The 23,471-nt window shown below is 59.6% G+C and overlaps 1 protein-coding gene across 11 annotated transcripts in view; it reads right to left on the reverse strand.

Annotated features, from left to right (window-relative positions):
• Positions 1 to 274: 274 nt before the first annotated feature.
• Positions 275 to 23,471, reverse strand: part of MPRIP (myosin phosphatase Rho interacting protein) — a 92,896-nt gene continuing 69,699 nt past the window's right edge. For 5 of the 11 annotated variants that reach the window (XM_027516840.1, XM_027516836.1, XM_027516839.1 and 2 more), the window contains 11 exons: positions 21,852 to 22,389; positions 20,563 to 20,679; positions 14,514 to 18,164; positions 11,924 to 12,071; positions 11,285 to 11,402; positions 10,213 to 10,372; positions 9,381 to 9,500; positions 9,014 to 9,100; positions 8,418 to 8,580; positions 7,633 to 7,718; positions 275 to 4,527 (listed from right to left, as the gene is read on the reverse strand). In XM_027516840.1, the coding sequence (XP_027372641.1) occupies positions 4,456 to 4,527; positions 7,633 to 7,718; positions 8,418 to 8,580; positions 9,014 to 9,100; positions 9,381 to 9,500; positions 10,213 to 10,372; positions 11,285 to 11,402; positions 11,924 to 12,071; positions 14,514 to 18,164; positions 20,563 to 20,679; positions 21,852 to 22,389 (5,260 nt within the window). In that variant the 3' untranslated portion in view covers positions 275 to 4,455. Of the gene's footprint in view, positions 4,528 to 7,207; positions 7,274 to 7,632; positions 7,719 to 8,417; positions 8,581 to 9,013; positions 9,101 to 9,380; positions 9,501 to 10,212; positions 10,373 to 11,284; positions 11,403 to 11,923; positions 12,072 to 14,513; positions 18,165 to 20,562; positions 20,680 to 21,851; positions 22,390 to 23,471 lie in introns of all 11 variants that reach the window. The other 6 variants (XR_003506688.1, XM_027516838.1, XM_027516837.1 and 3 more) reach the window with 6 other exon arrangements.

A 23,471-nucleotide genomic window follows, 5' to 3' on the forward strand; every position in this document is an offset into this window, starting at 1 on the left:
TTGGCCCCTTGAAAGTTCCTATAACTGAGCCAGTGTGTCTTAATTAGATTATGGGTGTAAAATATTTTTAACTATTCACTGTGTGTGAACATGTGAAATCTGATTTTAAAATGTTGACAACTCACCCAAAACTTAAAAAAATGGGTTTTGTAAAAGTTAAACCAAAACTCCATTATAAACCTCTAGGTTCCTGACCCAGATTCTGACTTTTGGCCTAAATGCTTGTTTTGCTTTGTGTCCTTCCGTTAAACAAAACCTCTGTTCACAGCATACAAAGGGTGATGCAAAAATAGTTTATTATGACATCGTTTATGTAAAGTTAGGTAATATTTACAGTAGAAATGATCAGCTACATCCATGGGAATCTAGCATGTCACACAAAGGAATAAATATTTTGACAAAGTAACACTTCAGTTTTAGCGAACACCTGATCAGAAATTTTGTTTTTAAAAAGGAGCCTCAAACTAAATGGTAAAAGTTTTGAATTGTCAGAGAGCAGCAAGCTGACCGGGCTCTTCTTTTCCTGGGGCCCCTGCTGCCCCCACGAGGGTTGGGCCTTCCAAGGGCGGGCTCTCGGGGTCTGAGTGCAGCCCTGTCTGATGAGCATTCTCTTTTAGCATCAGCACAGAGCGATGCAGGCTCGTTCTCTGAGCACGTGCCCCCTGAATGAACAGCCGGTGGGGGTAGGCATGGTTGCCGCCAGGGATCATCCACAGACGTGTCGCAGCGGCAGCCACTGTCTCCGTGTCCCCATTCTGTCTGGGGACTGCCTGGGCCCAGCAGTCAGGCACAGCATGTGTTGTCTAGAGTCTGGGTTGAGACAGTCACCCTGATGGAACTGTGTCTGTGAGGAAAATCTTTGAGGAACCTTATATTTTATAAATACTACTTAGGAAAACTCTTATCACTTAACTGGTTTTGAATCCTAACAGTCAGTAGATAACGTTGTTACTAAGGTTAAATCCTAAAATCAATTGGCTGTGATACAAACAAACAAGAATGAGTTTTGTGTTCTTTGTACTCTGTTCCCAACTTCCTATGAAATAAAACGCAGACGTGTGTTGCGGCTCGCTGTGGAGAGGTAAGGGTGGGCGGCAGGGACATCTGGCGGACAGGCAGCATGGCAGGAGGCTCAGCCCCGGGCCCGCGGGTCCGTGTGGTGGAGGGGCGGCAGTGTGAAGCCGCCACGCGAGGCCCAGAGCGCGTGGCCTCCACGCAGCCGCAGTGCCGACAGACCCTGAGGCAGCGGCTGCCGGCGCGGCCTGCCGTGCACAGCCTGGGCAGAGAGGCGCTCCTGCACCCTCTTGGGTGCAGTCTTGGTTTTCCCTCAAGACTTTGAGTGACTTTCCCAAGAACGAGGAACAGGTATTACTGAGACCTTTCAGGAAGAAACAGAACCACCTATTAAATGACTCAGGCTTTATAAAAGGTAGGTCAGTCAGTAAAAATGTTTCCTTGTCATGTTGGTTGGAACTGTGTCGTACCCAAGCTGTTTCTTCTTGTCTTAAAAAGCGGTGCTTGTATAAGGAAAAAACCCACCCACACAGAAATCCATTGCAGTGACCCCGAGCCCTGTGGACACCGCTTGCTCTGCACGTCCCACTTCTGCACACAGAGGAGCAGGGAGCCGCCTGAGGGGCCTGGAGGGGCGGGCACTGTGTGTCCGGGCCACCGTGTGCTCAGGGAAGGGCAGGCCTTCCCTTTACAGAGGAACTTGCTGCTCTCGAGAGACTGAGAGTTCGCTTCCCTCCTGGGTTTCCGTCCCGTCTTCTATCAGGGTACCGAAACGCGTGGTTTCAAGGCCTCCCCTCGGGCTGTGGAGGGTAGAGCCTGGCGACAGTGTGGACGTGTGAAGACAGAAGGGCAGCCCCGCGCCGCCAGAGGACGGCAGGCCCGCTGCAGGAGTGTCCCAGGCGCCCTGCGCTCGGGGCCGCTGGGCGGGCGCAGCGAGGTGGCGGCGGTCCCTTCGCAGGACAGTGGCCCTGTGGGTGTCGGCCTCGGCTCGCTCAGGCAGACCCTGAGGATCACAAGTGCGCGTTCATACAAACTGCTGCTCCCGCTCTTCGTGGGTCTGGATGCTGCGAGTGACAGGCTCCACGTCTCTGGCCGGGGGCTGGGCCTTCCTGCGTTCTCTTCCTCCCACCTGCTGAGCCTCAGCTCGGCCTCCACCGGTCTCCCCAGCATGGCCATCGCTTCCCCCCACAAAGCCACACTGGTTCTGACGCCCAATGGCACAAGCCCGAGTGTCGCACTGCAGCCAGCATGGTCACCAGAACGCTGGCTTTCAGCCCTGCCGGTGGCTGGCGGAATGCACGACCGGAGGAGGCACGAACCTGGCACTTGTGCTGAAGGTGTGCAGGCACACAGCGGTCAGGTGACACCACACTGTCCGGCTGTCCCCTAGGCAGGTGTGGCGGCTCAGATGCAGGTGCCTGCAGATCCCCAGGGAAGGAGTGAATGTTTATAGGAAGAGTAGACGCAGTGGTCTCCTCCTATCCTTGGGGACATGGGGACGCTCTCCCTGTGGGGTCAGGGCTGGAGCTCCCTGGGCTTGGGGTCACCCGTGCCTCCCTGTCCACAGCCCCCCAGGCACCCTTTCTCTGCCAGCACAGAGACCACCTCCAAGGCTGCCCCGCACTTGTGCTCTTTCCTCCTCTGCAGTCGTGGCGGGCCCCCGTCGAGCTGAGGTCTGCTGACCCCCGTCAAAGAGCTGGGGTGCCTGTAGGGGGTGTGCCAAGGACACTGCAGAGCAGGGACCCGTGTCCAGCCTGCTTCCTTCAGCCATGCACAGCCCTCACCTTAAGTTGATGGCCAGCACTGCCCGGGGCAGAGGGTGGGTGTTTGGGGAGCCCCTGTGGCCCAAGCTTCTGCAGTGTGGCTCCTGGCCGCCTCCAGAAAGGCAAGCCCTGCCACCTTGGGTGCGGGGGCCCCTGTGGAGTGCTAGGTCAGACCCCAGGTTGACTGATGGAGACACGGGGCTAGAAGCTCCTTTGCCCGGATGAGTGGCAGCATGTGGCCCACAGGCAGACAGAGCAGCTCCGTGCAGACCCTGCACCCTGGAAGGAGGCAGCGGTGGCACAGTCTCAGTGCCCAGAGGGCCCGGGCCCCGCCCCCGCCCCCGCCCCCGCCAGACCCTCGGCGCTGTCACCCACACAGGCGGCTCTGAGACGTGCTGGTGTAGGGGGTGTCTGATGAGCAGGGTTAAGGAACTTTTGCAAGCATGGACCAACAGCAGCGATACAGTGGCCAGCACAGGATCAGGAACAGGGAAGGCCCTGCAGCCGGGTGCTCTGAGCTGTCGCAGCAAGAAGGTGGGCAGGGCTGCGTGCTCTACACCCCCGGGCCTCTGCCCTGCCTTCAGGGACACCCCACGTGGCCTCATGGTTCATCTAGAAACTGCACAACGATGTGTACGTTTTCACCCCCAAAGTACCTGCGTACCCCAAGACTGTGGCCCTCACCCAAGTGCCGACCAGATGCCGCGCAGGCTCCCCCTGGGGCTGTGTCCCTGCTCCCGTCCACACAGGATTAGTTCCTATGGAGTGCTGGACGATGCCTGGTGGCAGCCACTGAGAACACAGAAGCGCGGGTGCAGCCCAGCATGGGTGCCCCGGTGCCCTGGGCCTCAGCTCAAGTGAGCACACGTGCCAACGGCTGGTTTCCATCTAGCTCCAACATCCTCTCTGCCTTCTTGACATAACAGGGTCTCCGGTCAACCTTCCCCAAAGCAAGAGGGGGCTTCTTTCCAGAAAGGTTGAGGGGTGAGCGAGCTTCCTCCTGCAGTGACACTGAGGAAACATGCTGTCACTGTGAGTCCAGTCTGGAACCCAGGCTGCAGGGCAGTGTCCACCTCATGTGAAAAAAGTAGGGTTCCTGGTGACCAAGAGAGAATGAGCATAGGAAGGAATGAGAGGGGCCGGGTTTTGTGCAAGATTTAATAAAAAACAGACAAAAATAGGAGTGGCTGCTTTCAGCATTTCCCAGGCTGTGAAGGGTTTACCATGGCGGTCTGGGGTGCGGCTCTAAGCGGTGTCAGTGGATGTGTAAGAGCTGCTGCCCTCGCCCCAAGCCCACGGGGCAGGTGCAGGCTCAGCCCCACCCTGGGCTTCCAGGGCCTCCCTGGGCTACGAGCTGTCAGCACGGGACCCACAGCACAGCCTTGTGGCCCCTCCTGCCCCACCTGCACGTGGGGTGAGACAAAGCTAGCTTATCCCAGGCTGCTGGGCCGTAATACTGACAGAGAGCCAGGGCAAGGCGGGGCAGGTTGCAGAAACCAGGGAAAGCTTGGATGAAGACCACAGGGAGTGGAGCGAGCCACCCACAGGCCAGTCTCTCATGCATCCAACCACAGTCAACGCAGACGACACCAAGAACAAGGACGACAATAAAAAAGAGGTGGACAGGAGTGGCACGGGGGCTGTGGCCAGGAGGTGTGTCCAAGCTGCACGGGGGCAACTAGTCGCGCTCCAGGTCCCGGGACTCAAAGAGCTTCAGGCGATCTTGCACCGTCAGGCCTTCCTTCAGACTCTGGTGGAGAAACAGACAGGCTGTTGGCCTCAGCCCTGCATGGCGCAGGCGGCCGGTGGTGAGGCACGGCGCGGGGCCCCAGGGGGTTAGTGGGTGTGCGAGGAGGGTCACGGCCCCCGAGGAAGTGGTGTTACTGGACGAGAAAGAAAAAGTCAGAAACAAGACTGATGCTGAGCTTAGGGCTCTGTCAACAAGCAAGGATGAGACCAGTGGCGCTGCAGAGAAGACCCTGCGGAGAACAAGGAGGCACCTTCTGTGCCCATGTCTGGCCCCGGGAGGCCCCGAGCATGCTCCAGGATGGACAGCCTCCCCGCTCCCGGGCCTCACGGGCCCTGCTGGTTTCTCTTGGGGCTTGGGGACATGGAGGCCATTCCTGAGCCTTTCAGGACGGAAGCCTGCCCATGTGCGTGTGCACCTTGGTAAAGGTGAAGGACGTGCAGACCCTCGTGGCATGTGCAGGCTTCCCTGAGCATGAGGCAGGTCTGGGTCCGCTTTCCCTGGGGCCCCAGCTACACCCAGGACAGTGCTGCTCGCCTGTTTTTTAATTCTGCCGCCACCGAGTCAGGAAGGGGATAAGCCCACGTCTCACTGACACGCGCTTTAATGTGCACGAGGGCCTCACGTGCTCTCGAGACTCTGCTCCCAAGCATGCCTGCTTCAGGTCAGTGCCACAGCACCCAGTTTCACCCAGGGGCTGGCCCTGGCACCTGCCACCCACACAGTTTTAGCTGGGACCTTCCTTTTCCCTAAGTGGCAGCAGACCGCCAACTACCCAGACCCGAGGACAGAGGCCTCCGAGCCCTGTCACAGGCTGGGAGGGGCCAGTTGCTGCCCACCCAGCACCTCTGTGACTCCACGTGCAGCCGCCCAGACGGGGCTCCCCCCAAGGAGCCTGGACATGTCCCGTCTGCTTTCAGTCCCAGAGAAGCCCGGCTGTTCTTAAGACGAGGAGCTGCTGACCCAGCGGGGCCAAGCCCTCCCGTCCCTGAGGGAGGCAGGTACAGAGAGCGCCCACAGGAAAGGCAGACATCCACAGAGCAGACCCTGGTTCAGAAAGCCCCAGGGACACGGTTAGCTTCTGGGTGACTTAATTCCTGTCTCCCCGCCGGGGGTGGGGGTGTTACAAACACATCAGGACAGAGGGCCACACGGGACCTGTGTGGCTGGCTGGCTGGCTGTTGACAGCACGTCATAGGCCCAGTGCCATGGCCAGTGGTGTCCCTGAGGAAGACAGCAAGGGCCCAGCTTGTCCCTGGGCCAGCAAGAACCCTGTTCTTATGTCGAAAACTTGCCAAGCCAAACCTACTCCAACGTGACTCTAGGGAACCCTGTCCCTGAGCTTCCCCCAACTCACTTGGTCCAGCCTTGCCGAGAGCCCCAGACAGACCTGCCCTCGCTTCCTGCCGTTGCCTTCACCAGCGAGCAAGGCCTTCCCAGCACACCTCTGCAGAGGCCTTGTGAACAGAGATCTGGCCCTTTGTCCAGAGCCCAAACTCCTTTTCTTGCTGTACTACTTTTAGGATCTTAGTTCCCGACCAGGGACTGAACCTGAGTCCTGGCACTGAGAGTGCCAAGTCCTAACCACTGGATTGCTGGGCAAGTCCTGCAAAGTACTTTATTTCCCCTGGCATGTAGTCCACCTGAGGAGGCGGGCTCACTGGATCAAGGCTTCCCTGAGGGGCCTGTTGTTTACAGGCACCGGCAGAAGGCCCACAGCACCCACGGTGAACCTGTAGCAAAGACAGGCCAGCCTCAGACAAGGAAGTAAGACTCGTCAATAAGAAAACCAGAAACCAAAGAAGCAGCCTGGGTTTGCTGAACAGAACTGCTTCCACATTTTAAAAAAAAAGCCCCAACTAAGATTCTGACCATGAACCACATCTGGTGGGAAGCGGCTCAGGACTATAAGGAACAGAGTGGGCTGAGGACAGACCGCTGGGCTCAGCTCCTCCCGAGGCGGCCCCTGCAGCCTGGCAAGCTGGCACCTGCTGTCTGGCCCTGAGGCCCCATCAGCATCCCCGCTGCCCTCAGCTTCCTCACCGGGGCATCAACAAGCTCAGCTCAGCCGAGCTGGTGAACCCACTCAGGAGTGACTCGGGCCCTGGACACCCAGCCCTGTGGGAGCCAGGAGTGAACAGGCACAGTGTTGGAGTCAGGCAGCCAGTGCTCAGCCCGTGCCTCCTGTCCTCTGAGGTACCTGGGTCCTCCGGGCTGGAAAACGCTCAGCCCCTAGTGCCTGTGGTCCCCGTGCTCTGCTGAGCATCTGCCAAGCTACAGGCATGAGGCATCAGCCCCCTTGGCCTGTCAATCCTGGGGGTGGGGAGTGGGAACTACTTCAGCGATGGGAAGTTCTTGTCAAGTTTGCCTCCTGACAGAGGGAAGAGGTGTCCCAAGAGAACGTAAGCACACACCATTCAACACGCGGGATGAAGGGCTGACAATGCCTGTGCCCCCCAGGATGTGGCTCTGGGCAGCCCACCAGGCTGGGGGAGCACCCCTCTGTTAAGAGGTTACAGTTAACTTCCCGGAAGAAGTTAAGAAACTTCACATGGATCCTGTCTGTGCTGCTGAGCAGGAGGAACAAGAATGACGGGAAAACGAGCTCCTGTGGAGGAGTGAGCAGTGCATGCAGGCAGCGCTCCTCGCGGGCAGCAGGCGAGTGGCGTGAGAGGAGGTTTACCTACACGACAGGGGGGCCGGGAAGCGGGTCGTTTCAGTTATCCCATGAGACCTGCTCAATTACGGACTGTCAGGGGAAGAGCAAAAACAAGACACACACACAGTAAATCCTAAGTGCAACAAGCTGGGCACCCCACCCTCCGCCCACCTTCCCGAGGGGTGTGCAGGGGGCAGGGGCCCATGTGGAGGAAATTGAGCGGACGGCGTCAGTGTGAACTGCAGACGTGCGAGGCGCGGTCCAGATGGCAGGACGGCCCCCGGGAGCCCTGCCGTCACCGAGGAAACAGTCCTGCTGCTGTGCAAGGGGCACTTGGCCTGAAGCCCCAGCACCGACCCAGTGGGATGTGCATGACTTGAGGCACCCTGGGGACCCTCCGTGCAGCCCCTGGTGGGCTCTGCACACCCAGGGAAGACCCCCAGACTCACCTTGGACCTGAGGCCTCTGAGCTGCCGGCCGACACATGACCTGTCTGTCTTCAGGAAATCGGGGTTGCTCTTGGACTTCATGATGTCTGAGAAGATGAAGAGGGCACACGGTGCTAGTTTTGTAAAACCCCCAGAACACACAAGTCTGAGGGCTTCCCAGCTTAGCATTGTCACCCACGTGACATCTCCATCACAAACCAGGGGAACGCCAAGCCCATAACCGTAAGTCATAAGATCCTCAGAACAAGGCACAGGGAGGCGTGGAGGATGACTGCGGCCCCAGGCTGGCTGCGGCCCCGCTGCTGCTGGGCCCCTGCTGCCTGCCCTCCCAAGATCCCGGGCTCTAGCTTTCTGTACTGAAGGCTCGCTCCCCGTCTCCTGTGAAGAGCTGCGTGGTGACTAGTGGGCCAGCCCCGCGACTGTGGAAGCTGAGCCAGCTCTGTGCTCCTGTGTGAAGTGCCAGGTCACAGGATGCGTGCGCTTCTGGGTAACCCAAGTCCTCTGGCCCCCAGACTCCTCTGAAGCAGCTGGTGTTACACCTGAGCTGAACTTTGCTGCCTGTGGCCTGCCTGCTTTGGGAGTCCGTCAGGAAAACGAGAAACATGGCCTGCTGTCGTGAACATGTGTACTGAAGAGTGACTGTCCCTTGTGAGCTGGCACCCGCCACGCCCTGCCCATGCAGCCAGGGAGAGAGTCTGACACAGAGAGGGCTCCTCTGCTGGATCAAGGGCCAGCAGCCCGACCACCCAATTTCGAGAGAGAGAATCCAGAGCTGCAGGACTCACCATATCCGGACACAGGTGGGTTCTCCGGGGACTTCTCACCCAGTGCTTCCGTGGCGGCTTTCAGCTGCTCCTTCAACCTGCTGACGTCGCAGTCGGCCTTCGCCCTCACGATGCTGAGCTCTGTGTAGATGTCTTTGTACTTGTCACTGGCGTACTTCTTATCCTTGGGGACAAAAGGACAGCAGAGAGTGGTTACAGACAGGCTGGACTAGGGATGCCTCCAGAAGCAGAGGAAGCAGGTTGACCACACCTTGCGGAGGCAGAAACCAGACACAAAGTACAACAGGCATGGCAGGGCCCCGGCTCTGGGCAGGCTGGTGCTGCCTTGACCCTGAGAGCACCTCTGTGCTTCAGGCTGGAAACCCCGGTCTTGGCCACCCCAAGTGAGTCCGCCTCCAGGAGCACCCGCAGGAAATGGCCGTGTGCTGGGGCCCTGGGCCCCGCCAGGCGGGGGCAGGACTGCCCTCCCTCATGTCCGCTGCCCCGCCCGAGGGCCAGCATCCAGAACACTCCTGACAGTGAACGCACTTGAGCCTGTGTGTGTGATCTCGACCCACGTGGCCCCACCCTCCAGGCCCTCATGGGACGTGCATTACCCGTAAAGCTGTCTGTAACTCGTCCTTGAGGGAGCTGATCTCCTGTTTCAGGTACTGAATTTCTGATTCCTTGACCCTTAACAAGACCTAGAGAGAGAAATGAGGGAGCTGCAGTGTCACGCAGCTGCTCAGTGTTCCGTTTTGGAGGTCAGCACTTGTGATGTGGTGGAAACCAGGGAGAGGGGCAAGGGAGTGAGGGTGGGTTAAATGTAAAGGTCCCTGGGGCCTCGAGAGGTCCCATGCTGTCTGGCTAACTGTTCTCTGTGTCCTGGCGTGACTTGGGTTTTCCCGTAAGCTGGGGCCACCCCTGGTCCCACGTGAGACTCGTGTGCCGCAAGCTGGTGAAGGGCCTGGCTCCGAGCCATACCTCTAACTCGTAGGCGTCCTTGCCCTGTGTGAGGGGCGAACCAGCGGCCTCGCCACCGGCGTCCCCAGTCAGCAGTGTCCGTAGCCGTGAGATTTCTGCAGCCAGGCGGTTGTTCAGCTCCTGGAGACAGCGACACAACCACAGGCTGCTCTGAGAGCGGCCTAGGGCTGCGGTCACGGCGCAGCCGGGCGTCGGAGCGAGCGCGTGAGCTGTGACACCTGTGCGGAAGCCGTGTGCACGGGCCAGAGGTTTCCACAGCCCCGGCAGGAGCTGCGCTCCCAGCCCCGTCACCGCAGCCGGCGCTGAGCAGCTCCGTGTCCCCGTCTCTGCAGGATTGGGGCCTTTCGCTGCCCTCAGCCCTCACTTCGTGTTCCTTCTCTCCAGCTGACAGGTGGTCACCTTGGGCGACTGCAGTGACCAGGCGAACAGCTGCGGGCCCCAGGGTCTCGAGCCGGGGGCCAGGCTGACAGGCCTGTCTGCTCGGTGCCTTGGGAGGATGAGTGGTCCAGTGCACACAGAGCAGCTGTCTTCAGACTAGACCTACCTGGAGCTGTTCCATCAGCAAATATTTTAAGTGTGCCCCAGTTTTCTAAGCAGCAGGCATGTTTTAAGAGAATAATCTGACAAAATCCCATGTGAGCACTGTATGGTCTTGACTGGGAGGTGTTTAAACACAGTCCCAGCCTTGGGGATGAAGCCCTGGGCCCCAACCACACAGTGACGAGAAACAGAGCCCTAGGCTAGCAGCCAGCAGCAGCGGTGACTTCTGCCCACACCCTGGTGAAGCCGGACATCGGGTGGTGCCTGCAGAGCAGGGCCCCGTGAGGCTCACCTGGTTGTGGGCATTGAGCTCCTGGTTCTCACGCTGGCACTGCCGTAGGGCCTGTCGCTCGGCCTCCAGAGCCTGGGCCAGGTGGGCGTTCTCCAGGCACTTCTGCGAGTACTGCTCTGAGAGGACCTCCAGCTCACGCTGCACGGACTGCAGCTCCTCCCTGGGGAGAGGGCACCGCTCACTCCTCTGGCCACGCCCTGGGCCCAGTATCCCCTTCACGAACTCAAGGGACAATGGGACACCACCAGGCCAGGCAGCCACGAGAGCCCCGTGCCCCGTCACAGCTGCAGGTGTGTGCCCAGCCTAGTGGCTCCGTCCATCCCGCAGTAGTCTGAACTCTCCTGGGGTTCGGGGTTGGGAGAGCCTCACCCTCACACCCAAAACGCGCTCTTTCAGAGGTGCAGAGGTCAGAACTGGGCCATTTCTGGCCCTGGCTGACAGCCTACACCAGCTCTACGCAGATGTGGAAAACCAAGGCCAAGAGGCTACAGACCCCCTCCAGCTGAGGTGAGCTGCTGCCGCCGCCCACCCACCTCTGCCGTGAATGCGGCCCCCCTGAAGGCGGCTCTGCATGGCCTGCGGTGGCCGAGGGGAAAGCTCCCAGGGGTGCTGGTTCCCCTGACGGCAGAGCTCAACAGCAGCTGTGGGGTGGACACGCCTCCCCCTGCTGCCTCGGCAGACAGCACTGCAGTGAGTGCTGTTTGAAGACGTGGGGGTTGTGGCCGCATCTGCACTCCCACCCCCCAGCTTTTGAAGCAGCGGCAGCTGACGGAGAGAAGGGATCCAGGGCTCTCCCAGGTGGGTCCTTAAGATATGACTGTGTAAGACCTCTTCTGCTGCATCTTACTCTCTCTGTTTTACTGATTGGCTTCTGTTCAGCTCAGTAATGGGACCACTTGGGCCGTGAGAGCAGTGCTGGGCCAGCCAGGGTGGCGTGGGGCGCCTTGAACAGGAGGCTCCGAGTGGGCTCAGTGCCTTGGGCCTCCACCCGCGCTGCCGGGACCCACGTCTCAGAGGCTTGTACAGAGACAGGCGGAAGGCACAGCCCGCCCAGCCAGCTGGCCCAACTCACAGGTACTGTCGCCGCAGGGCCTCAACGTCTGCGTTGACGCTGCTGATCTGGGACCGCTGGCTCTTCTCCAGCTCCCGCTCCATCTCCTCGCGGTGGGCGTTCTTCATGGCTTCGATAGCTGTGGACAGGATGTGGCCCTTAGTACTGAGCAGCTTGGGGCGAGACCAACAGGAAGGGGATATCCCGCACTGCTGAGGCTTGGCCTGTTGGCAGTTGGGCCAGGAAGATTCCCCGGGAACTCCCCGACAAAAGGGATCAGGTGGGGTTTGGTTTTAATATTAAATAAAAAAAAAACTGATTCCGTAAATGTCCAATATAATATAGAACAAGCAGACTTTCGGGTTGGCCTGTCTTCTCTCTCGGTGCTAAGACCCAAAGCTGTTGTGGAACACAAAGGAGGGAGCGCCCGCCGAGACCCAGTGCTGGGTGCTGACTCTCCAGGCTCTGACGGACCAAGGCCCTGCAGAAGTGTCTGCTATCAGAGAAGCACCAGCAGAGGCTGACAAGACGAAGACAGCCCCTCCGGTGCACAGATGTGACTGGCTCGGGGCTGATGAGCTCCCGAAGGGCTCCTTAAGCCAGCCGTCCCCCTGGAGAAGTGTTAGAGCTGGTGCCCAGCTTGGGGAGAGTGACTCCCACCTGAGATGGTGGCTGCGGTCTCCTCAGCCAGGAGGCGGTCCTTCTCCTCCCGCAGTTTCTCCAGCTCCCGCTGGTGCTGCCTCTGCAGGTCCTCGATCTTCTTCTGGTGCGTCTCTTCCATGGCTGCAAACCCCCGCTCGCACGTGGCCTGAAAGGTGCACAAGGGGCTTTACCCACTTCCCTTCAGCTCCCTGAGCAAACTGTGACCGAGAGGACCACAGCCCCACCCTGCCTGGCCCCCGGGCGGGAAGCTGCTCTCTGGAGCAGAGCCTGGCACCAACTCACTCCCAGTTAGAAAAGGGTGTTCACCCGGTGAGTCCTGCCTGATTCCTGTGGTTGAGTTCCATTTCTCTGCAAAGAGCTGGTACTGTGGGCAGGAGGAGGCTGCCGTGGAATTAAAAACGGCCCAGCCAGGCCCTTTATGGAGTGACTGGCAGGTAGGCCTGACAGGACGACAGAGAGCATGGGCAGAGGCTGGCATGCCTGGTCTGAGTTAACCACTGACGTGCTCAGAACCGCCATACCCCGGGCGTTGGGCACAGTTGTGAACAGAGATGAGTCTTGGTCAGCTCTCAGGAGCTGAGAGACCCTGTGAATGACAGTGACCCAGAACATGGAGCTGGGGGCCCAGCCCTGCCACTGCCCAGCTGGCCACTCTGAGATGGTCACTGAACTTCTCAGGCATGCGCTGAAAGAATCAGATTAGGGTGTGGGACATTTCCTTTTCCTTGTGAAGGAGTACAAAGAGGGGTGCTAATCACCAGGCGCCTCTGCTCATCGCATCGAGGTCACGGAGGAACCGCTCACCGGCCTGGTCTGAGCCTTGCTCCAGCCTGGCTTGGTTTATGACCTGGATGTGGGCTTGGGGAGCTAAGAAGTGGTCCGACTACCCCACACACCCACTCTGTATCCCCCAGGCCTGGCGTATCAGGTTAGTCTCCTGCACGGGATGGGTGAGTGTGCCTGTGGCCGTCAGGGCTGGTCTGTGCAGCTCTTTTGTGGATGGAGGCACATTGGGACCTCTCTAAAAGAGAGGGCTTTGCTAAGTAAGGCGCAGGAACCATGCTGCTCGGTTCTCTTTCAGAGCTGCGAGAATGTGGCCACGTCACCTCTGATGTAAATCTGGGGGATCTTCTTGTGCCCGGATTCAGGAAGGATACCAGGAACCCAGTCTGTGTCTGGGCACCTGTCTGACTCCCACAGGAGCAGACAGACCTGCTGTCCACCACTCACTGGGCATTCCTCCTCACAGTGGCTTCCAGATGGAGCCCCTGTCTCCTCTTTGCAGCTCTCACACCCCTGGACACCTGGAGACTCCCAGAGCTGCCCTCCCACATGCTTTGGTTCAGCATGGCCTCTCGGTCAACACACGGGGGAGGGTCTAAGTCATAGTTTGATGGGAATGTTTTAGAGTATTTCAAGATAAGGGTCAGAACTCTTCTTACAGAAACACTCAGGTACTTCCTTGGAGAGCATATGTTAATCTGTAAACACAATTCTAACTTTTAAGACAGTGAACCCTGGGGTCAATCGGTTCCTCAATGACTACTGTGCAGAGGTGCCAGAAAAGGCACCAGCTTGCAGCTATCAGGAGAGACTCCAGTCTCCCTCAAGTGACTGCTGTCAGCCCGGCACCCAGGAAAGCAGTTTGGTTGTAATTTCTATGTCTCAGAGGACCCAACGAGAACAGACTCAGGACAGAGAATGCTACCCAAATCCTCAGCCTGGCCTACATCCCCTCAGGGGCCCAGCATGCACCCACATCAGCACAGGGGCTTCTTCCCTCCTGACTTCAGGCTGACTGCGCAGACCCTGAGTGTCAGGGGAAGCAGCTGGGATGTTACTTTCAAACCCAGGCTGGTGTGCCCTGACCGCACGGGACCGTGCAGCACTTTCCATCAAACCTTGAAACCTCCTGGGATTCAGAATGGCTTTCAAAAGGTTTGGACTGAGTTGGGAAAAGGCAGTGCAAACAGCCTGGCAGGTGCCAAAGTGCCTGCTAATGCCCAAGTGCTTATCACAGCAGCACAGAGCCACCTCAGCACTGGACGTGGTGCCGGCTAGAGGAAGGGGAACATGTGAGGAACCTGGCATTTACTGCATTCGTGTGGTAAGAAGCCCAAGAGCAGGCAGCCCAAAGCCCAGGCAGCTCCACACAGCTGAATGCTCCAGGGCCGGGAACGTCACCTGGACAGGCCAGGGCCATGGCGTCCTGCCCACCAATGGGGGTGTGAAACAGGATGGATGTGTTAACCTTGTGGAGAAAAGAAGGCTGCATCTCCTTGAGAGAACCACCATTCCAGATAAGGCTCCCCACTGGATGCGGCCCCTGGGGAGGGTGGAGGTGGGAAATGGCCCTTGACACTGTGTGGCAAACACCCCTGTCCTTTGACAAGCCCGGCTTTCCGCTCCCAGGACAGTTAGAAGGAGAGGAACCTTGCCAAGTCTAGGTCTGCATGGCCTGGAGGTGAGGGGGGCCCCCACCGGGCTCTGCTGCGACCCCCTACGCCCACAGGCGGTCGAGGGGGAACAGCGCCTTTGGAGCTGAGAACCCTGTCCCAGCTGCACCCCGACCACTCCGCGCTGAGACCTTGAGGCTCTCCAAGTCCCTCTGGCGCTCCTCCTGCAGGGAGGCTACACCGCCCGCCGGGTCCTGATGCTCCAGCTCCTCCCGCAGGACGTCCACTTGTGCCTCCAGCTCCCGGACGCGCTCCCTCAGCCGCGCCACGGACTCGGCCTCGCCCTCGCCCTCGGCCAGTGAGCCGCAAGGGGGGTGGCTCTGGTAGTGGCAAAGAGTCTCCTGCAGGCACCGCAAGGTCTGCGAGTAGTGCTCCTGCAGGGCCCGCAGCTCCTCCTCATGGATGGTCTGGAGCTCCCGGACCTTGAGCTGGAACCTGGCCTCCAGGGCCTGCACCTGCTCCACAGGCCGCCCCCCCAGGTCCTGCTCAGCCCTGGCCCCAGCTTCAGGCTGGCCCCAGACCCCGCCACATGCGGCCCGCAGCAGGCCCTCCACTGGGACCACCTCCTCCTTGGACTGCTCTGGTGGGGCAGCCAGGCTCGCGCAGTGCTCGCCATGCACCAACTCCAGATGCCTCTGCTGCTGGTCCAGCTGGGTGACCTTGGTCTGGAGCTCCACATTCTCCCTTTGGGTGAAGGCGATCTCGTCCAAGTACTCGCCCTTCTGCTTGCGGAGAAGCTCGGACTCCCCCTGCAGGGCCCCCAAGGCCTGCTCATGCCCCTGGTAGGGGGCCCCCTGGCCCAGCCAGGACTCTTTGTAGCCCCGGAGCTCATTCTCATACTCAAGCCGGATCCTGCAGGCTGCATAACACACCTGAGCCTGAAGAACTGCATCCTGAACTAATAAAGAAGAATACTGGCCAAGGCCTCCCAGACAAGCACGGCGCGAGAGATGCTGGGATGCCTGCAGGAGCTTCCGACAGTCCCCAAGTGCCTCCACAGAGGGAAGCGAGGTTAGGGAGGCAGAAATCTCCCCCAGGAGACTGGCCTTATCTTTAAGCTGCAGGGCAAGCTCCTCCTGAATAGCAGCTAAGACTCCAGAACTCTGGCTGGACAAGGGACAAGCCAGGGAGTCGGCTGGGCCCTGATGACTTGGTGCTTCTACCGGCGGGTGCCCGGCCCAGGACACCTGGTCACCGTCTCTGGTGCCCAGTGGAAGCTGCAGGGCTTCCGAGACCTGCTGCATCACCCTCTCAAAGGCAGGGGTCCGGTAGGCCCCGAGGACCTCCTGCAGCATGCACTTGTGCTGCTGCAGGGCCGCCTGTGTCCCCTGGAGGGTCTCCTGGACGCTCCGGAGCCTGCGGTGTAAGGACTCCCTCATCGAGCACGCGGCGAGACTGAGCTCAGCCCTGACCCATGTGGCATCCGCCAGGGCAGGGGCTGGGGCTGGCCGGGCACACGGCTGCCTGCCTCCCAAGGCGCTGGCTGCCTCTCCGCCCAGGTGCCGGCTCAGGGACTCGACCTGGCTCCAGAACTCTCCATCCACCAGCACCTTCTTGGCCCAGGCATCTGCTGGGGCCCCCGGACAGACCACAGCACTTTCAGACTCTAGCCGCCACCGATCTGACTGAGAGATCTCCAGGAAGACTTGCGACACGTCCGACGTTGTGTTCCGTAGCGAGTCTGCAATCTGGTCTATGAGGGCGGCTTCCAGAGCTATCTGCTCAGAGAGAAGCTGCAGCTGCTCCTGCTCGCTCAGTGTCAGCATGTGTGGCAACTGCTGGGATGGAGCCTTCTCCTCCTCCGAGAAGCCTGTTTCCCCCGTGGAAGCTGGCTGGGGACGCAGGGCCTGGACAGCACCCACGAGCAGGCTCTCCAGACCAGCCAAGGACCCCGCTCCTGCGTCCCCTGGCAGGGACCGCAGCTGTTCTCGACAGCTCTCCAGGCAAGCCAGGGCCTGGCTGTTCTTCACCTGGAAGTCGCTGAGCTCCCCGACATGGCTCTCGACCGCCTCCGCCCTGGCCTGTCTCTCCTGCTCCAGCTGGGCGGCCAGCGCGGTGACCTGGAGCAGGCTGGCTCGGAGCTGCTCGCAGAGCCGCGCCTCGGTGCTAGCCCATTGCTGGTGTAGCACAAGCAGCGCTTCCTGGCTCTGGCCCTGCTGGCTCTCCAGCCTTGCTGTCACGCCTTTGAGCTTCTCCTCGGTGACGTAGAGCTTGGTCTCCAGGGAGTGGATGATGGACAGGTAAGCGTCCGGGTCACTGGGCATGGGGAGTGAGCTGGGGGTAGCCTCCGATGACATACTTTCCTCCGAGGGTGAGCGCTCCTGACTGGTGTCTGAGGACACACTGCTGGCTCCGGTCTTCTCGCACCCGTCAGGGTGGGTGTACTTCTGACACTGGATCGTGGAGAATCGGATTCTTTGCCTTTTAATGCCAGGTGCTCCCTGGTCAGGTTTTGAGGACACTTCCGACCTCAGGGGCACTGTGTTCTCGTCTCTGCTGGGGCTGCTGTCCCCCAGCTCCTCCTCCCCTGGGGCCACGTCCTCCAGCCCCGAGCAGGGCAGGCCCGGAGGCATGACAGCAGTCTGGCACTGCAGGCCCACACGAGCAAGGCTGTCCTCAACATCCTCCAAAGACTCTGTGGCCACTCGCTGTTCGATCTCTCCCTCTGCCTGGAGTTTCCCGTCTGCCTCATCTAGGCTGCTCCCCAGGGTGGACGGCCCCAGCACAGCCTGCTGCAGGCCCCGCCCCTCCCTCTCCAGCGCCTTCTCGTGTGCGTCCTGCAGGCGCCGCAGCTCCTCCTCCTTCTCTTGGAGCCTCGTGTGTGCGCCCTGGAGCTGGCCGGCCACTCTCCTGAAGGAGTGCTCCAGGCTCTGGTAGTCAGCCTCCCTTCCCCTCAGCTTCTCCTGCAGTGCAGCTACATCCCCATCGGACAGGGTGACACGGCCCAGCAGCTCTTGGAAGCGCTGTTGCGTCAGGTCGCGCTCATCGCGCAGGCTCTGCACATGCTCGGCCAGCTTCTGGATGCTGGCCTCCTTCATCTCCAGCTGCTCCTCCAGCCGCTGCACTGCCTCGCTGCCCTCGGACCCGGGGCTCAGCTTCTCCTCCTGCAGCGCCTCCACCCGGTGCTCGTGCTCCTGCAGCCGCCCCTCGAAGGCGCGGGCCCTGTCCTCTGCTTCCGCCAGGCTCCGCAGTAGCTCCTGCTTCTCCCGCTCGCAGCTCCCCAGCAGCAGCTCATAGTTCCTCTGCAGTTTCTCCTCCATCAGCCTCTGGGCCCGCTCGCTGGCACCCAGCTGCTGGCTGAGGTCGGTGATGCGCTCCTGCAACTGCTGTACCTCCTTGTGCCGGTCCCGCTGCAGCGCCTGCTGCCGTTCCAGGTCCCGCAGCTCCTGAGTCCTCCCCAGCAGCAGGGCCTCTGCGCTCTGGAGCTTTCGCTCGCTGGTGCGCAGCTGGGCGCTGAGCGCGGCCTCGCTCTGCTGCCACTCCTCCAGCTGCTCTCGCACCTTGTCCTTCTCCAGCTTCAGCTCGCCCTGGAGCTTGGCCAGCGCCTGCTCCTTGATGGCAAGCTCGGCGGCAGCGTTGCCCAGCCGCACCTGGAGGCTCCGGATCTCGGCCTCGTGATGCCGGATCGCATCCTTGGCCTCCCCGTAGCTGCGCTTCAGGGCCTGAATCTGCCGTGTGATGAGCTCCTGGCGCTGGCACTGGGCCTCCAGCTCGCCGTGCAGATCCTGGTTGACTCTGTGGAGCCTCTGCCAGGTGCCGGACGGGGAGGTGGCCACTTCGGTCTTAAAAAAACCGATGAAACACGTGTTAGTAACACTCGGCCTCCCAGTTCTGAGTGTCACACCTCTGGCCAGGGTCAACCACAGAAAGGCTCCTTTGTGGGTCTGTCTTTTATCCTTTGCACAATTTTTTTTTCCCCATTTAAAAAAAACTAACAAATCATCTCAATTTTTTGGTAAGCAGCTGTTTCCAGATAAACAGAAAACATGAACAGTAACATCAAAACAGCTCTAACTGCACAGCTTCTAGGAGAAATAAACCAAACAAAACTGAATAATGGAGCAGAGTGGTAAGCAAACGAAGACTGCGGGACGAGAGACTCTGGCAGGAGGCGGGGGCAGGAGCAGAGCAGAGCATCATTTGTTTCGCAAAACAAAAGGCACATGGCTCTAGACCACAAACCCCACAAGAGCGCAGCACCCGACACGTTGCCCCTTCCTTCTGGGACAGGAGAAGGAAGGGCGGCACCGCTGGTGGACGTCAGTGAGGTGACATCCGAGACACTCGTGTGGGAGGTGGCGCCCGTCCTCCACAGTGACAGGAAGAACTAACCTCTACCTGCAAGAAGACAAAACGAGGGGGAACGGAAACCATGGAGAAAAACGTGAGAGTTAACAAAACAAACAAACCTTTGTGGAGTTCAAAATAACAAAGTGAAGCGTGCAGAAAATAAAACAATTGAAACGAAACTCCTCAAACTGAAAGGCATGCAAAATACACAGAACTAATTAACGGAGGAAAAAACAAGAACACGAAGGGAGTGAGAACAGCTCAGCCTGAGAACTGGCCTGCCCATGGCTCCCTCGAGGTATGCTGGCGGGGAAGCCACAGGTGTGACACTCAGTTATGTAAGTTAAGAGACAGTCCACAGCCACACGTGCCAGCTCCTCCTCCCGGCTGGCAGCACGGCGCCCACCCGCCACCATTACCGTCCTCACCCGTAACCCTAGAGGCCCTCCTCGCTCACCCAGACTTGAGATCATAAGCACAGTGAAAGCAGAGGAGGTTAAGAATAACCGCCCTCTGACCTGGCAGGGAAGTATTAACATGTCTGGCCTGGGGTCAGACACAGGTGGGTTCTGAGGTTAGCAATGTGCAAAATCTGCTGCCAGTATCTTCTCGGCCTGATGTCGGCAAGCAGCCCAACCGGGGTTTTAAAAGGTGCTCCCCAAACCTGCAGGGTCTCTGCACAGATGTCCCAGAAAGTCCTGGAGTGACATGCGCAGGAAAGAGGGGTGCCCCCATACCAGGTCCCAGGGCCTCAGGGTCTGAACTGGGCATGGCAACAACCATGGCTGAAGGCTGGGAGGAGGGCCCAGGGCACATGGGGCACCTCGGGCTGAGGCCAAAGCCGGGAAAAAGCAAAGCAGAAAAAATGTCCACCAGAGGGTGTTGCAGAGGGGGCAGGAGGACAGACTGCCCCGAAGGTCCACCGGACCAAGGAAACCATAGTGCTGCAGTCTGCAAATGCAGAGACGTACCACAGCGACTCGGGCCTGGAGAGTTGGGGGGCCCTCTGGGACCGTGTCTTGGTCTACACAGACAAGGAACCTGGTGCTGGGGGACGGGGTGCAGGACCTGGCGCCCTCAGCCTTGGATGACGAGACTCACGTTCTCAGTCCCACCATCCTGCTTTGCTCTTCCTGGAGCTCATCTGTCTGTTACCTCTCACCACCACATATTTGCTAAGGGGGCAGCGGAGTGCTGTACCCCAGAACTGGAGTAGGGCCTGGAGCACTGCAGGACTCGCAGCTCACACCAGCCTGCCCTGCCCAGATGCCCTCCTGCCTGGTGAGACACCTGCGGCTCCCTGAGACCACCTGGTGACTGGCACTCTGACACAGAGACACCTGCGGGAGACGATGGGTCTGGACTCTTGGCTCGGGACTGGGCAGCCATGTTTCCCCCTCAAACCTCAGGCTCGGCAGAGAGTAAGAAGTGGGGCTGCCAGGCGAGTAGACAGTCCCAGGCTGCCCTGTGGGTGGGGCACAGACACAGTCGGGGGAGGGGACCAGTCCTAGCTCTGCCACAGGCTGATCCTAAGGAGGCACTTGCCTGTTCCTCAGTTTCTTCTGTAAAATGAGACTAACACTGTTCTTGTGAAGTTAGAAATGACTTGCAAACATGTGACACTCATTAATAAATGTATGTTGGGCTCTTTGAGAGCTGAAAAGAAAGACAACAGAGTTATCTTATTAAAAAACAAAAAAGCCTTAGCTGTAGAGGGTTCATCAGATTCTCCCAATGTTACATGAGCAGCAGAAGCACACTGTCCAGAGCACCTGCTCCTGCTACAGAGGACCCTGGAGCCTGGCACTGGTTTTTGCACATTCCTAGCCTGCCTGGGTCCTGCACATGAAGCCCGTGGGTGCCCAGAGGGTGGCAGCCCCTCAGCCCTACCTGCAGCACATAGCCCTCCCGGGCGCTCTGCTCCCGGCCCAGAGCCACCCTCAGCTGGTCCTGCAGCAGTCGGTTCTGTTCCAGAAGGTCTGAGGCTTCCTTCTGGCTCTGCTCCAACTGCAGGCAAAAAGACACACGTGTGAACCGGGACGGCAGCAGCGGTCAGGAGCAGCGCGGCATGGCCCTTGCGGTCCTCCTGGTCCAGCGTGGTGGAGCTCGCCGGCAGGCGCGCTTGTCAGGTCTACACTGCACCAACGGCTCAGCTCAGGCTGTGAGTCAGCACGGGCGCCACTAGCTTCCAGCTGCTGGGGGCTGCACCAGGCCAGGCCCTACAGGAACAAGGACTCCATGCCTGTGTCTGAGGGAAGACTGCCCAGTGGGTCCTTTGGGTGTCCTCAGCATGACCAAAAAGGCCTGTGCTGCTCCAGGCAGGCCTTGTCCAAGGCTCTACCTCAGCTCCTACAGAACCCCCTTCGACCAGCTGGACACGATGGATTTTGTATAAAATCACGTTGGTGAGGATGGGTCCTCAAGAAGCAAGCGGCCCCTCACTGTGGTTCCTAGCAGCTGTGAGTCCAGCCATCACCTCCTGCCCCTTCCAGCTGCAGGCTGTGCTGACTGGCACAAGGACCTTCGTATCAAACCCTGCTGTCTGAAACAGTCTCAGAGTCTAGTGTGTGTGGCCTGCTGACCTGCAGTCCAGCTGTTTAGAGCAATCTGATTTTGGACTGTTAATTTACTGTGTTTTGCCTCTATTATTGTATTAACAGTCATAGAAAAATGTTGATGCTAGTGGTAAATACCAGCCTCATGAATCTAACAAAATAAGACGAGAAGTGAAGGCAGGCCAAGGGCCCAGCCTATGGTTTCATCAGACCCCAAAGTAAAGAGCACATCGGAATCAGCAGGCAGGCCGGCCATGCACACCCCTCCAGGCTTACCCAGGGTGCAAGGCTGCTGTGCCCACACAGGAGCCTGCCTGTTCACTGTCCTCTCCGCCAGTGTGCCCCAGAAACAGGGCAGGTGAAACACACACCCCAACTCTGGCACCGCTGGCTCTCAATGGCAGTACCCACCCCTCTTGTCTATGAAAAAGCCTGGTGTGCACCTCCCCCTGACCCAGCCCTCCCCCCAGTACTTATCTGGGACCTGTCTGTGTGCCTGGTTTGCTGAGGGATCTACAAGCCCTTGGGCCTAGGCCCATGGCTCCTACACTGTTGGGCACAGAGGGGGCCAAGGAAGGGGGCTGCATGGAGTCAGCCAGCCTGCCCACCCGTCCTGGCCGCTACCTCCTTCTCCAGCAGCGAGGTCAGCTCGGGCGTGGAGAGTCGGTCGCTGCCGTCTTCAGAGGACAGGTGCAGGGGGGCAATGGGCACCTGCTTCTCCTCCCGGAGGGGGGTGGTCTCCACCTGATGCCAGCGCTGCTCGATCTCCACATGCACATTTTGGGTCCTGAGCTCCGCAGCTGTGGGCGGCCCCATGCCCCGGTCAACCTCCATGCGCAGGGCCACATCGTCTGCACTGGGCCCCTCCACGTCAGGCGTCCCAAAGCGCTTGCGCCGCTCCTCCCGCCGACGTGCGCGCTCCCGCTCCAGCTCCCCGGGCTCCACCTCGGCCCGAGGGCCACCGGCCCTCTCCTGGGCCAAGGCCTGCTGGATAGGGCGGAACTCGGCCCAGTCGAAGGTCTTGGAGCGGCCCTCGCGCCTGCGCTCACGTGCACGGCTCCTCCTCTGCTCAGGGTCGGGCTCCCCAAGCTCCCCGTCCTGCTTCTCCAGCGGCCTCGTCTCTGAGGGGGAGCTGCTCCGGGCCTTCACCTGCGGCAGCGAGCTGCAGGGGCCGGAGACAGTGGTCAGGTGGGGCCCCCACCACCAGGCCCAGCCCCTGCTGTCATTATGTTCTTTTCCTGCTCAGCCGCGATCCCTGGAGGGAATCCCAAGGGGCTCAGCCCTGCCGACAGAGGAGCCGCAGACAATGGCCCAGAGGTTTCCTGCTGGGTGATGCTAGGGTCTGAGAGCCTTGTCAGGTTTGCTGGGCACAGCCACCATCAAACCAGGCCATATGGGAGGGAAGCGTGTGCTGGGCCGGCGGTGACAGAGTGAACAGGAGCAGCTACTTTCCTCAAGGCTTGTGGGTTTTCAATAAGCAGGTAAGGAACACAGTCACGTCTGTGTTTTAAAAAACCACTCTGGTGGCTGGTGTGACAGCCCTGGGACCACCTGTGGGCCAGTGAGCTGGCTGACCTAGGTGGTTCCCACCAGCCAGCACCACATAGGGGCTCACTGGTCAGGACTCAAGAAGACTGGGTGGCCCACCTGGGCTGGACGGTGGAGGACACCCCTGCCTGCCCAGCAGCCGGGTGCACCCCCTCCCCCACAACCGTAAGTTGTGGCTGAGGACAAGACCCCGAGACTTCCCCCTCAGCCTCTGGTCCCACTGAAGCCCTCAGCACAGGGTGGGAAGCCCCTGAGTGGCAAGGGCTAGGGCTGGGGGGCTCCAGGGAACACAGACAAGGAGCCTCCAGAAGAGGTACCCTCTGTCCTGGGGGCTTCCAGGTCAGGACCACATGCCTGGACACACTTCTCCAGGATGGACCTTTCAATAACACCCAACTGCAAGCTGGCCCAGGGCCCCAACTGTGTGATGGTCAGGACATCACACCACCTCTCTGCCACTCTCTCTGGAGAGGAAGCCCCTGCGACCCCACCAGACTGGGGCTGCAGCACATGGATTGAGCTAAACTTCTGGTGTCTATACCTTCCTGGGACATGCATGGCTTAGCTACACTAAAAAAATCATTCTTTCCTCAAAGGGTAAAAACCCCCACACAGAGCAAACTGAGGCAAGCACCTCGGCTCAGACCAGTGACACTGGAGTCTCTTCCTGTCAGGAGGACGCTGCGGCCCTGATGT

This window comes from Bos indicus x Bos taurus, chromosome 19, assembly GCF_003369695.1.
Source record: "Bos indicus x Bos taurus breed Angus x Brahman F1 hybrid chromosome 19, Bos_hybrid_MaternalHap_v2.0, whole genome shotgun sequence".
NCBI classification, from domain to species: Eukaryota; Metazoa; Chordata; class Mammalia; order Artiodactyla; family Bovidae; genus Bos; species Bos indicus x Bos taurus.